At 32.2% G+C, this 14,492-nt stretch overlaps 1 protein-coding gene across 2 annotated transcripts in view; it reads right to left on the bottom strand.

The window, feature by feature from the left end:
• Nucleotides 1-4,970: 4,970 nt before the first annotated feature.
• ILA (putative protein kinase regulator ILITHYIA) overlaps nt 4,971-14,492 on the bottom strand; it is a 38,578-nt gene continuing 29,056 nt past the window's right edge. For both annotated transcript variants that reach the window (XM_088222742.1, XM_088222743.1), the window contains 9 exons: nt 10,855-10,967; nt 9,290-9,448; nt 8,472-8,568; nt 8,208-8,390; nt 7,367-7,564; nt 7,115-7,294; nt 6,884-7,016; nt 6,639-6,717; nt 4,971-5,593 (listed from right to left, as the gene is read on the bottom strand). In XM_088222742.1, coding sequence (XP_088078868.1) covers nt 5,551-5,593; nt 6,639-6,717; nt 6,884-7,016; nt 7,115-7,294; nt 7,367-7,564; nt 8,208-8,390; nt 8,472-8,568; nt 9,290-9,448; nt 10,855-10,967 — 1,185 coding nt within the window. In that variant the 3' untranslated portion in view covers nt 4,971-5,550. The remainder of the gene's footprint in view (nt 5,594-6,638; nt 6,718-6,883; nt 7,017-7,114; nt 7,295-7,366; nt 7,565-8,207; nt 8,391-8,471; nt 8,569-9,289; nt 9,449-10,854; nt 10,968-14,492) is intronic.

The raw sequence follows: 14,492 nt of genomic DNA, 5'->3' as shown, positions 1-14,492 counted from the left end.
GGTATTATGACTTGCTTTATTAGTTTCTCAACACCAAAATGTGTATGTAGTTTTTTGTTTGTGCGTGTATATGTGTATATAATTATATTTGTGAATACGATACACTACCATCTCTAGCTTACACTGAGATTTACCCTACCTATTACATATATATATATGATGGTATACACGGTTGGGGTAATTATATATATATATATATGTATATTATATAATTAAATAGTGGAACTTTTGCTAATAATATGCATGGTTTAACATGTATACATATATAGTGTGTTCTTGCTAGATATATGGCACTATATACATAAATTTATGTATGTATATGTGTATGTTTGGCTAGATGACAAAGCAAGTGAGATAGTTTACTATTTTCAACGTACTTCGAAATTCAATATATGATGTTATCAAGAAAGCCAAAAACGTCTACTATAAATCATCTCTTTCTCCTTTCATCTATTAGCAAGTAATGACAAGCTAATATCTTATAACTTTATGTTTTCAATATGAATAAATGTATATTAATTAATTAAGCTTTCAATACTATAGGTCTGTCCAATATATTAATCATGATATATATACATGTAAGTAAATTATTTGAATTATTTTAAATTAAGAGTAATTTTTGGGTGATATGTGGGTAAAATTAAATTGGATCGAAGTTATAAATATAATTTGCTTTGAATTAAATTTTTGTTAAAAAATCATGCTATATATATATATATATATTTAAAACATACTAATTAGATATATGATATCTTCTAATTCTCTCATATATATATATATATATAAAAGTAGTTGATTTTTTTAAATGTATGATGTTTTTTTGAATTCACTTAATGTGGTTAAAAATGTATTTATGTTTTAATCTTAATTATTTAAGACTTTAAGGCATGATTATTTGGAGAAATACATAAAATTATGTGTAACCCCAATAAAATCAACATGTACTACGACTAATAGGAATTTTTATTAATATCTACGTATATAATTAATATGGTTAAACATATATATATATATAGTGTGTGTGTGTGTGTGTATGTATATATATATATATATATATGTTTAGGATTTTGAGGTTGAAGATGAAACCCAAGAAAGAAATTGTCATTTTTTTTTTGTTTAAATTTCAACATATTGAGGGAGAATTCTATGCTTGTCTATGATATTTTATAATATTTATATACAAGATGGAAGAATTAAATATTTGGTTTTAATCATAAATTTAATTAATTAATTAATTAATCAATTAATTAGACAACACGAAAAGTAATAAATTAAATAATTAAAAATTTGGTAAGCTTCTATTCTGGAATCTCCATTACTAGTTGAAAATTAATTTATGTTGTCAGCGTCTTTACTTCCCCAACCTGGAACTCTGCATTTGACTGGAAATAATTAATCCATTAAAATTCGCAATGGACGATCCACCCATTTGCGTTCATCTCACGATACATATACATATAATACACATATATATATATATTGTATAATTTAATGTAAGAATTTAAAATTTTCTTCTCTTTGACTGAAAAAATTGTTGTAAATTAAATTAATGTAATTGCTAATTGAGATGGTAACTAAATAATCATGGATAGTGTGTATCAAAATCTATATATACATGTATACTAGCTAACTCATTATATATAAGTGGTATTAATAAATATATACATATATATATATATCATGCATGTATTTTCATTAAATAATAAGCCAGTACAAAATAAAATAATCAACGAATAATTGGTTGTGCCCACTGCATGATACTTCATGGTTTTGGATATATATATATATATATATATGTATATGTATCTTTGAATTTTTAGCTTCTTTTTTCCTATGCCATGAATCAAGGGTATATATATATATATATATATATATATATATATTCAAATTTTAACTATACTGGCAAAACTAGAAGTCAATCACTATTCATTACATTTAATTAAGAATTGAATCCCATTGCATTCCCTCAAACAACTCTCTCTTCTTTATTATATGCAAGAATATTATTTCATTTCTTGATTGATCATATAAATATATAATTTAATAATAAGTAACATCCTTTTGATTTAATTTTTCCTTCCCTTTTATGTTTTATATATATATATATATATATAGTGCAATTTAATTATTGAATGGAACATGTATGATCGATATATATAGTAAGCTATATAGGTTCTTGAAATTTGCTAAATTATGCAAGAAAAAGAATTTGGGATTTATTGGGTGTTAAATTAATTACTCCATTAACAAATGGCAGTCTTTACATATACCTACACGGATTTTCTCTGTGAGATACATAGGTACATACACATATATACACACACACACACACATATATAAATGTAGGTGTGTATAGTAAGCTAAATATGAATATATGATTGAAATATATAGTAATTATACTTCCACCGGATTAGGTATAATTATACCCTAATCGATTAGGCCTTAAACCTTACTTATTAATACCGTAATGATAATTACCTTTTAACCACATGATAATTATTAGCAAAATTAAAAGCTCGTTGGCCAAACCTTAAAGCATACTCTTTTCTTTTATTTCGGATGGAACTAACTTCTCTCTAAACTAATTACATCACAAACAAAAAAAGACCCTTAAAAGAGGAAGTATATTGAATATCTATTATATAAGCACACGTGCACATACATGTGTATGTCTATCCATGGAAGTAAACCCTAAAAAAAAGTTTGATTTGGGTAATGGTGGGACCAAAAAATTGTGAAGGGAGGTTGTATTTACTTTTGTGGTTAAAAGATGAGAGATTAGGTTCAATTTGAAATCCATAACGTAGATAATAATCTTAGTTATATATTCTTTTAGTTATTATATGGACTAATATTTTTTATATATATAATAGAGATTGAAATATATTCACTAATATGCCTGTTAAAAATGTCATTACCACTTGTCATACTTGTTCATGTTTGTGTGGTGGTCTCTCCTCAAGAATAAGGGTTTGAAGTCTCTTACCATCGATAGAGGTATGTCATCTCCTATATGTTCTTTGTTGATGATTTCATTTTTAAAAAAAAAGTTAGAACGAGTAGACTAAGATAATCAGAATGGTTTTTCGTAAATTATGTGGGATGCCATAAGAAAAAATGAATTTAATAAAGTTCATATATTCTTCTCTAATGATATAGGTTAAAAATATTTATATTTTTGAACTGGTGTAAATAATTTGGACTAAATTTGAGTAAATAATGTTTAGTTTGGTTCTTGATTCAAGCAAATAGAAGATTTAAAAAAATTAGTTTGTTTCGGTTTAGTTTCTTTTCGAACCGAAACGTAACAAATTTTTTTAAAAATATACTTTTTAAAATTAAAATTAAAACACAATATTTTTTGAAAGTTACATTTTGTCTTTTGTCTTTTTTATGTGGGATTGAACCAAACTAAAACACTCAATCTTTCACTCTGAATCCCTTTTATTATTTGATATTCTAACATAATCTTATTCTAGTTTTGAACTGCTAAACATTTACAAACATTACGAGTAATATCAAGAAAGAGATATAATTTATATGTAATATTAAAACTATTTATACGTGTTTATAAACTATAAAATAAAGATTTTTTTTTAAAAAAAAATTCTAAATAGAAATTACTGACACTTAATTGATATTTTATTATCAAACTGGTAAGTCGGAAAATGAATTTTCTTAATTGGGTTGATAGAGTCATGTTAGATAAGTCTATTCTTATTATTCTTGCCGTGTAAATGATTTGTGCACCTACCTTTATTTATAATAATCTTGATCTTCATACCATGTGCTTTATTTGGAGCAGTAACAATAAAGGGCAAAACAACCTCCTTGGGATCTAGTGAAGACTAATGGTACTCGTCTTAATCCTCATCTTCATAAGCTTATTACTGAAACATGCATACTATAACTAGGTACTAATTGAAAATTTAGTGATGATTATATTAGGTTTTTTTTTGTAATGTGACAAATTGGTTGGTGACATATTGTCTCGAATATCATTTTCTCTATTCGGACAAAAGCATGTTGATGATGAAGAGAATCATTCTTAGTATAAGCATGGATCACCTCAAATCCTACATATTTTGATGCTCTTTAGAAACTCCACTAAAGCCATCCTTATTCGTTGGCTTGGCCAGTATCTTGTCCTCATGTCTGGACTTATGAGAATGGTTGGTCTATTTAAGCTGCAAAACTGTTCCTTAAAAAGTCACTAATGATCATTTTAATCTCAAAGAAACCTCTACTTATAACTTGATTTGGAACTCCTCCATTTGGCTACCAAAAAAGGGCTTGCAAAGGTGATTCTTCGTTTAAGCTTTTCTTTTTCTTCCTAAAAACAATACCGTAATTTTATTCTCATTAAATGTCTCGTCGTCTTTACTCGGATTATACGCTATTAAGAAGGTATCTAAGAGATTAGCATTTGAGAGATGAAAGAAGATGATTACTATTATTATTATTACTAGTATTATTTTTGTTAGAAATAAATGTCAAGGTCACTACAGTTGCTTTTGAACCAAGTAATTATGGATCATCAAGACTCAATAGCATGTACCAAACCTTATCTAACCTACCATGCCACTATCCAACTGCAATTCCTCAATCTTCTTCCCATAATCTACTTTTTTAACCATTTACTTAGCTTTAAAGAGCAAGAAAAGCTACCTGCCTAACAACTAACTTTTTTTCACTCTTTTAGGACCATCTAAGTCATCCAATTATGATAACTAGAAAACATAAAACATAAATGAATACGAATTTATCATATTTTATTTTTTATGGGAGGTAACATATAGATATTGTAGCAACCTTGCATGCTACAAGAGAAGATTGTGGGGGCGATGAGGGAAAACTGTAAATAGTGAAAGTAAAATGCATGCACCATTTTTTTCTATGTCCTGTTTATGGATGGGAAACTCATTCACATAAACTTCAACAAAACAAAACGAAGACAGACAAAAACCAAATGGGGTACTCAATGAATTCTTTTCCTCATCAAAAATACCTGGATAAGAATGGTTTTGGGGAAGATCCCAACAAAGATTCAAGTTAAATAACTAGGAGATAGTCCCATTAAGGACTACATATCATGGATAGAAAGGTTATTATATAACACATTACAGACGTACAAAGAAAACTGGATCAAGCTCCCTCCCAGCTACCCTCTTGAACATCAAAAAAGAATTATTAAATAATCAGAAATAGATTACAAGAGCAAAATTTCACATTCTTTATAAATTAATGGAAGCAAACTCGGGCTCTCAGTGTCTACAAGTGGCTTCGTCGGTATCTGGCTCATCAACAATTACATTAATGCTGTGATGGGCCTAAGGGGGAAATTTTGAGTATCTTACCTTGCTTCAGTGTGTATACCTATTTAATGTGAACAAAGATAAACCCTTCAAAGATTTTCCTCAAGGTTCCAATCATCAAAAATTTTTCTCTTCTTTAATTCGTTCAGAGGAATCCAAAATTGTGAGAAGAATCACTAGTAGTTGCACAGGAATTCAAACTCAAACAGATGGGCAATAACAAACTGCTGGCTTCTTAGCCACTTCCGGTGTCGTTCTCACTGTCTTCGCTGTCATCACTGCAAATCCAACATCAAGAAGAATTGAATCAGCTACAGCAAGAAATCAATTATGAAGCACATAAATATGTAAATTTTCTTTGCCTTTTGAAGAATGGTCCTAATTTCCCTGCATCCACGAACAGTTCGGATCCAACTAATAGTAGTTAGATTTTTTTAGAAATAATTAGTTTTGTTGTTTTGATTAGTTAGAAATTAACTTCAATTAATCACTTTTCAGCTATAAAAGGTAGAGTTGAGAATTGATTTGTATCCAGAAAATATGAATGAAATTTCAAACTTCTCTCTAAAGCAATTCCTCTTTTCTCTTCGTCTACCTTACTCTTTTTTCTCCCTAAATTCTAATTCTGCTCTCATCTTTTAGATTCTTTTCTGTTTCTGCGGCAATTCTTCTTCCTCCTTTATTTTCTTACAAATCAGGATAGGTTCCTGAAACAAACATGCATGTGTATGCTAATCCTGTAGTTGCACATAAATAGAAGAATATATGGATTTACTTGAATATTTAATGCTGCAAACAAAAACAACTTAAAATCTTTGATCGAAGATTTCCTCATTCAAACAGACAATATTACATTTCTGATCTTCTGAACTGAAGAGTTTTTCTTTTCGTTCTTTATGGTGTGTGAGGAGACACAAAGGGTTCCTTACAGAAGAAAGGGAGGCAAATGTTTCCAAAATTTGATTCCTTGCTCAATATTTTGATTAGAGAGAGAATAAACAGACTGCCAAGATCTTCTGATCAATTGACTAAAAGTCTAGAGCATATTTATTGCATTTTTGTGCATCACAAAATTCAATTTAATGATCTTGCCACTAATCATAGATTAGGTACACAAAGCTCAATAAACAAATACAAACACCCTCTAACCTATTATTCATGCAAAAGTTAAAAGCTATTTTTTTTTTAAACTGAGTATAGGTAAAACCCGAACTTGAATCATCAACTCTGACATGAGAGTTCATGCCATCTGAGATACATGACCTTGGCTAACTTTTTTTTCCTTTTTTACAATGAGCATTAGTAAATAAAATTCTCTAATACCTGTATTCAGGAAACTTTGATAGGCGTCTAGCATCCAAGCCTGTGATATATTTCTGTGCAGCTTGAACATTTTCGCTACCTGCAAGCCATATAACAAATTAAATTAACAATCCACTAGGCTTTTTCCAATTATCAGCTAATAATCAAGAGGGGCAAGGATTGGCAGAGGGAAGATATAAGAGAATTTGTTTTTAGACAAAAATGCAGTCTGAAAAGTGCTACATATTCATTGCAGGAGGGGATACCCTTTGTCAAATGGAAAATGTGCAGCGCACATCTTTCAGCAGCAAGTCTGACAGGAGTACTCCCATCCTTCAAACATTCTGCAAGTGCAGGTCCAATAACTGTCAACTGGGCCATAGTGGCTGAAGGATTACTCTGCAGAATGATTACCTAACTTGTCAGTGCCCAAAATCTTATAAAAATCTCATAAATAGTATCCAATGTGCATAAGAAGGCAGTGTTCAAAAACTCACTTTTGCAACAGCTTTTAGTGCAGATAATGCCCTTCTCCTGACCTCACTGGATTCGTCATGCAAAGCAGACACTACTGATGAAAGAATATCTATAACTAGAGCTGAATTAATGGGATCATTTTGAACTTCATGAAGCAGAAGTCTTCCTAGTGCCTTGATTGAAGTCTCACGGAGAGGAAACTATTTCCAGTAACTTGTTAGAAGCGACAAAAACAAAATAACAAGAAAGCACAACTGTCAGAACCAAAATACCTTGTCATCATCTTTCAAGGAAACTTTTAGACAGTCTAGGATAGATGGGAACATTAGAGATGTAGAAATTTTGGAAGGGTTGTGCCTGAGTAAGGATGAGATGGTGAGTAATGAACCATGCCTAGCAACCCAGCTCTGGGAATAGTCCCAATCCAAGAGTTCCTCAAGCAGGTCATTCAACTGCATATCTTCCATGTACTGCAATTAACCATAAAGGTAGGTCAACATCAAAACAAGAACGATCAAGATAAGATGCAGGAGTTGGAGTTCCAGAGCAGAGAGAGGAGGAAAAGTAGACACGAAGTATTAACCAAAAATCAACTGCAAGCTGACGGACATGGTAAATCAATAAAAAGTGACAACTAAATCTTTGATGAATTTAACCTGATGCAGAACAGAATCGTGCAGATTCTAGATGGTAGCAACTAAAGGTTTTTCTTAATTCCGTAGAAGCTATGATATGAACAGCATAAACTATAGATTTGGATAGGCATTATCTGCCTGCCGTTGTCCTTCCCTTATGGTGACTGAGAATATTTTTAGATCATTTGATTTTCTATGGATTAGGTTGCTTTAGTTCGAGGGAGTCCATAAATACTTGAGAAAAACTAACACTTGAAATCAGTTCACAATTAATAAAATTTAGAAATATTTCTCTCAATCTTCCCTGGAAGGTTTCTAGGTGCTGACAGCTAGTGTAACATATAATCGATATACATTACTGTTCTGCATCACATTTTGAGTGCATAGGAATTGTTAATGCTCATTTTCTAAGGGAATATCAACATGAGAAAGATAATGAGAATGAAAAAAAATGAAGCTCTTGAATTATGCGTTGTACCTGTGATATAATACCCAATATGCCGGCAGCAGATATTCGAACTTGGTCATCATCATGATGGATTAAGTCCTTTAGGAGACTATAAACACGACTCCTAACAGCAGGGCTCACATTTTTACCAGCATGCTTTAGGACACCTTTCAAAGCGGACAAGATGGCTTCTCGAATCCCAGAATCCACACTCTGGAGGTACAAATGTTAGAAGTGGTAGATAGTCTAGCTTTAAGGACAGTGCGCAAAGAAGCAGCAAAGAACAAAAATCACCTGCAAACTGGATAGGAGGTCCCCAACCAAAGGATCAACCCTCGTACTGAGGGAACTAAGCTTCCCAAGGGCATGAGCAGCACTTGAACGAACAGTCCTGCATTTACATGCTACATAAGACAAAACAAAGAAAAAAAAAGACGAAAAAGCCATACGTAGCACTACTAAAAGATCTAAGCCATTGTTAGAACAAATGTTATTTTATGAAAATACTTAAAACATTAAAAATACTATAAATTTGTCTTGAAAAAGTTGAAATTGACAACTAAGCGAAAGAAAGTATATATGAAAAAAAAACAGTTTGTTTAGGCTTATGCCAAAAGCAAGCATTTCACAACGTGGGTAGACGTCCATCCAAAAGAGATAGCTCTTATTATCTAGGAAAAAAGTTGCATTTAGGACCTAAAATTTGAAAATGTGGATTAATCAAATTATTATTAATTTCTACTAAATACCAATACTTCTATCAAATGCTTGCTTTTAAACCAAAAAATTTGAAAATATTAATTTTTATCTGATATTTTTAAACCCAAAAATCAATATTTTGCTATTACTTCCATCGAATCATGCTCAAACTAAGCTCCAATAAGAGTTAGAAACAGTAAAAAGCTACATAAATGTACGCCAAATAGACAGATTCTTCACTTGTTCTTTAAGAAGGAAAAAAAGGATGCTAAGAAGGCACCACTTGGGTGCAAATCCAGACTCTAACGTAGCGCTAGATATAGAACTTTTTCCTATAGATGTGTCCTTAATATATTACATTATAGAGCCCCTTCATAATATAGGATCATAAAAACTATAAATTAGAAACAAACCTTGTATTATCCTGTAAGCACTTAATAAATGTTGTTTGAAGCTGAGGAAGGAAAGGCTTGAGGGCCATCCCACCCTTTCTTATCATTATGCTTAAAGTGGATAAAATGGCACTCTTGACCTGCCAGGGAAATCTGTCCCCTATGATTCGAATAAGAGGCCTGGAATTAACACAACAAATGAAGATGAGAGCTTAGATTCAAGATAACTACAAAACTTTTAAGATATTGCAAATTTATGGATCCTCAAACCAAATAGAAGCCACTAAAAGTAAGGTTAAAATTGCCTAAAAAATGTGCACTGAAAGATAAAAGGAAGTTAACATTTAACCTGAAAATAAAGAGATGCTATGACTTTCATATAACTGAAGTCTACATAAGATTTCATAAGAGCATTCCTTGTAAGAAGGCAAAATTCAAGATCAATTTACTTAGATGCTTGTAGATGTTGTAAACAGGTGGCACCCCCTTGGTGCTTATATTAATACATATACATGTTTATTTCAAAAAAAAAAAAATTTCTTGGATGCTTCCAGGAGCTTCTAAACCATCCTTGTTTCATATAGATTATTGTAGCAGAATAAAGACCATATACATATCTGAAGATCTTTTTAATTGATAACAATAGGCAGAGACCAACAAGGATGCTAATTTAACAGATAGTGACTTTGTTCCATTGCACTTCTGGAGTTGCTTTCTTTTAAACCTAAACTGTACCTTTAAAAGATTAGAGTTAGGTGATGTTTTCTTAATTGCTTTTCTCGTAACTTTATAGTTAGAAAAAGTAAACATTGGGTCCATTTTGATAGTGACAAGAAAAAATTTATTCTTCAAAAAACCTTGCCTTTAATTTCTGTGATTAAAAGTTTGCTGTTAAAAAGAGTAATCAAACTGTTTGCCAAAATATTTTTGATGAAATGCTATTGAATGTGCTGTTCGAAATATTTATTTATATAACAATATATGTAAAAGTATTAGGAAAATAAAATTGATTTAATATTATTGTAATTAAGAAAATTTTTAATTTTTAGAAGTTGAAACATATTTGCTTTCACCAATTAATTTTTTTTAATAAAAAATACATTACCAAATACAATTTTTCTGAAAAGAAGGTTATACTTAAAAAAAAAAAAAAGAAAAGAAAAAAGAACCCAAAAGCTTACCAAATGAAACAGTTGAGGTTTCACAAAAGCTATCATGTAGTTGCTTTCCAAAATAAGAAAATTTGCTTTTTCAAGAAGCAAAGAAGAATAATTATAAATTTTTATTAGTTGTCCAATATACTTATGATTGAAAATTTACCTATAATATATTTTGGTATTCTAAAACCAATTTTTTCTTAAATGCAAGACAATCATATTAATTACATTCCCAAAATATTTCAAAGGCATTATTACCAAAAACAAATATAGATGTAAGATCTTCACTTCTAAGGCAAGTTTGATAAAAAACCTTTTTTCTCACAACAAGGTCATAGATGTGACAAAGCAAACTAGATCTTGTTAATTGCAAACAATTTATAAATATTCAACGCCCAACCTGTACAAAATAAAATTCCACATACATACCCCGTTATTGGGATGACAAATTCTTTCAATGCTTGTTCACTCGTCACTTCAACAAGTTCCCCAAGACCAAGTGCTGCCTGCTCCCTTAACTCGGCTGACCCACTTATAAGGCCCTACAGATGCAATACAACTGATAAGAATACATAACCCGCTGAATCTCCGGATTCATTGCCCAGAATATAACAGAGGTCAAGATGAATCATAAAAAATAGTATTCCATAACAGAACATAGACTTAGAGAAAACCCATTTTATTCTCATTAAATTACATAATTATTAGAAATATAAACAGGATAGAGAAGAAACACACACAAATAAAAGAATTGAAACAGACAAAACTATCACAGGTGCTAAGCGACAAACGAGTGTTATTAAACTATCTAAAAGAATAGCATGTTACCAAACAATAATTAGATTTGAACAAAAAGGTCAGGGAGAAAGGAAATGGAACAAAACATTTTATCTTCATTTATTTGGTGAAAGTAGGTAAATCAAAATGGCGTAGAAAAATAACAGAAAAGGTAAAACATATTAGACTTAGACAGGAGTTAAACTCAAATCATGTATGATACTTTTACCTTTTTTCACAAAAATCGAATACACATATGACACTCATATTATTTCATGTTAAGATATGTGGATATGTACAAACAAAGTAAACTTGGTTAAATTTTTCTCTAATGTAAAATAAGACGACAATAGGAAAATAAATTGCATCTTATCAAGATTAACATGGAATAAAATAAGGATGCCATGAAGTATAGATTTACTTGTGTTGAACTATCTATCAGAATATTCCATTTCAGAATCCTCGTCCATATGTTCGTGCAGGTATGAATTAATACTGAAAGGTGATTTTACTTGATATGCTATTTATGATGCTACAAGGCATGAAGATGTTGAGATCTAATCTTATAAACATTGGTTATAGAACTTTAATGATACAAAAAAATGCAATATCGGTGATATCCACAAACTATAGTATATAGACAAAATATAAGACTCTATTTAGCCCTTTAATATTTTCTTCAATTTATTTCCAAATCAGGAAAAATAGGATCTTGTAGGCACAGGAGGAAAGGAAGTGTATTTTGCTGGTGCTGCCGATCCAACAAAATACAGGTTTCAAGCAGGACTAACAAATTAATTAATAGGCACGAATAGTCCTAGGCTTCAAACACATATCCGCTCAGAGCAGAAATAAACGCTAAAACAAATAGTGAGCTGAAGACAGGTTTTAAGCAATACTAACAAATTAAATTAATTACCATAGAACAATTATAGCATCCAAGCACACGGGTGGAGACCTTTTACCATTTGAATTAATCAAGATAAAAAGAGAACATGAAAAGAAGTTTAAGTTGGTGACAACAATTTGTTGGGAAGTGTACATGTGCAAATGAGTAAAGGGTATATTAGTAATAAACCCCTTCGGTATAATCCTTGTAACCTTTGTAATTAATTAAGTTTCCTAACATCATTATCAGGGACTTGTATATATAGGGTTCCAATACCCAATAAAATACAATTCATTCTTCCACATTGTTATCAGAGTCCTGTGGTACGAAACCTGAACTTTTACAAATCTTAGTCGGTTCATTGCCGAAACAAGAAAACCCAGAAGGGGCCAGCCTTAATAGCCAGCGACCACACCAGCCACTACCAACCTTCATAGTCAGACAGCAGCCGGCCAGCCACCACTAGCCTTAAACCAGGCTGCTGTCACCAGCAGCCACACACCAGCAGAGGCGCCTCACCAGCAGTTGCATGACCAGCCACCTGCAGCCACACAGATCAGCCTGTCTCGCCTCCTTTAGCTGCACCCGCTGTTGTCCCTCCTGCAGTGCACAGCTAGCCACGTGCCCAGTCAGACCCTTCAGCTGAGCGCTTCCCAGTGTGCGCCCCCTATTCTGCCAACCAGCCGCTGCTCCACCTGTGCACCAAGTATCAAACCCGAAACAGTTCCTCGAGCTGTCACTATTCTATCCGGGATGCCTTAAGAATGTCGGAGGTTACGTCTCAATCTACTGGTACAAAATTTCCTAATGGGAAACTCATCACATAATAAAATTAAATTTCAATTAATTCATGTTGCCTATCGCTTCAATGGCAAAATTACCTAAGCTAGTCACACTTAATTCGGACCACTCTCAAAGGGCAAGAAAAGCTAAGTCATCTCATAATGGGAAACTCCTCACATAACAAAATCAAATTTCAACTAATTCAGGTTGCCTATCGCTTCAATGGCAAAAATTACCTAAGCTAGTCACAGTTAATTCGGATAACTCTCAAAGGTCAAGAAAAGCTAAGTCATTTCCTTGGTATCAGACTAAAGCCAGGAGCTCCTACTTATGATACTTGGAATGAGGAAGATGTTATTATTATTGCTTGGTCCTGAACTTTATGGTACCAGAAATCAGTAAACCAGTTATGTGTCTGCCCACAGCCAAAGGACACTTGGGATTTAATCCAGAAAAATCTATTCCGAGAAAAAAGATGTAGCCCGGATGTATGATCTGACCATCAAAGTTTTGAGAACTAAACAAGGCTACAAGACATTCACAGAATATTCAAATCTTCTGAAAAGCTTAAGGTAGGAGGTCGATCAGTACCATAATATTATTATAGGAAACAACAAAGATGCAACCACCTTGAAGAAGTTTGTTGAGACAGACAAAACATACCAACTTATCGCAAGGCTCAATGAGGAATATGATCAGGTAAGAGTACAAATTTTAAGGAAAGAAGAGATCACATCTATCAATGAAGTAAGTCCTTATTCAGTGCATAGGAAAGTAGAAGAGGAGTTATGCTTGAATCCCGCACCACTGAAAGGTCCATAACGGCAACTAAAGGCCTCAAACCTCGACAATTGGAGAAAGAACTAAAACACAGTTACACTTCAACCACTAGTGGGAAGAACAGGGAAAACATTTGGCGTACCTTCTTTAAAAAAACAAAGGTACACCAGAGAAAAAGATTTGAAAACTCCATGGGAAGCTGACCACCCCAAGCAAGGATTGGGGACACCAGAGAACTTAGGGACAGGCAAATGTAGCTCAGGAGAAGAAGCATTCAAAGACCTTGATTTCCAGTCAGAAATTGAGTGACTGCAAACCCGATTTCAGCAACTAGAGAAACCTAAAGGTGCAAATCTCATAGCATACTCAGGTATATTTCCTATTTATCATGGTTTAAATGTATTAGATAAAATCTTTACATTATCACGGATAGTAGACTCATGAGCAACCGATCATATGACAAACTCCTCTAAATTATTTAAAACTTATGCTCCATGTTCCAGCAATAGGAAAATTTTCACTGCTTATAGTTCACTAACTATAGTAGCAGGAATTGGCCCCACACCACTTAATCTCTACCTCACTCTTTGGGATCTCTATGTACCAAATCGTGTACAAATCTTATAAATACTAATAAACAAATTATCTCATAATGTTAACTATAAAGTGATCTTTTCTTATTATCTTTCTGGAATTTCAAAACCAGAATCCGGGAAGGATGATTGGACGTACTATGGCTTGGGACGGGTTATATTTCCTGGATACACCTGACATATCCAGCACTATTCTCTCCACCGCCAAATTAGACAAGCTATGGTTATATTCTCTGGATCATAGA

This window comes from Carica papaya, chromosome 6, assembly GCF_054855325.1.
Source record: "Carica papaya isolate Zhongbai chromosome 6, ASM5485532v1, whole genome shotgun sequence".
Taxonomy (NCBI): domain Eukaryota; kingdom Viridiplantae; phylum Streptophyta; class Magnoliopsida; order Brassicales; family Caricaceae; genus Carica; species Carica papaya.
The sequence above is the reverse complement of the archived record's forward strand: the minus strand, read 5'-3'. Positions and strand labels throughout refer to the sequence as shown.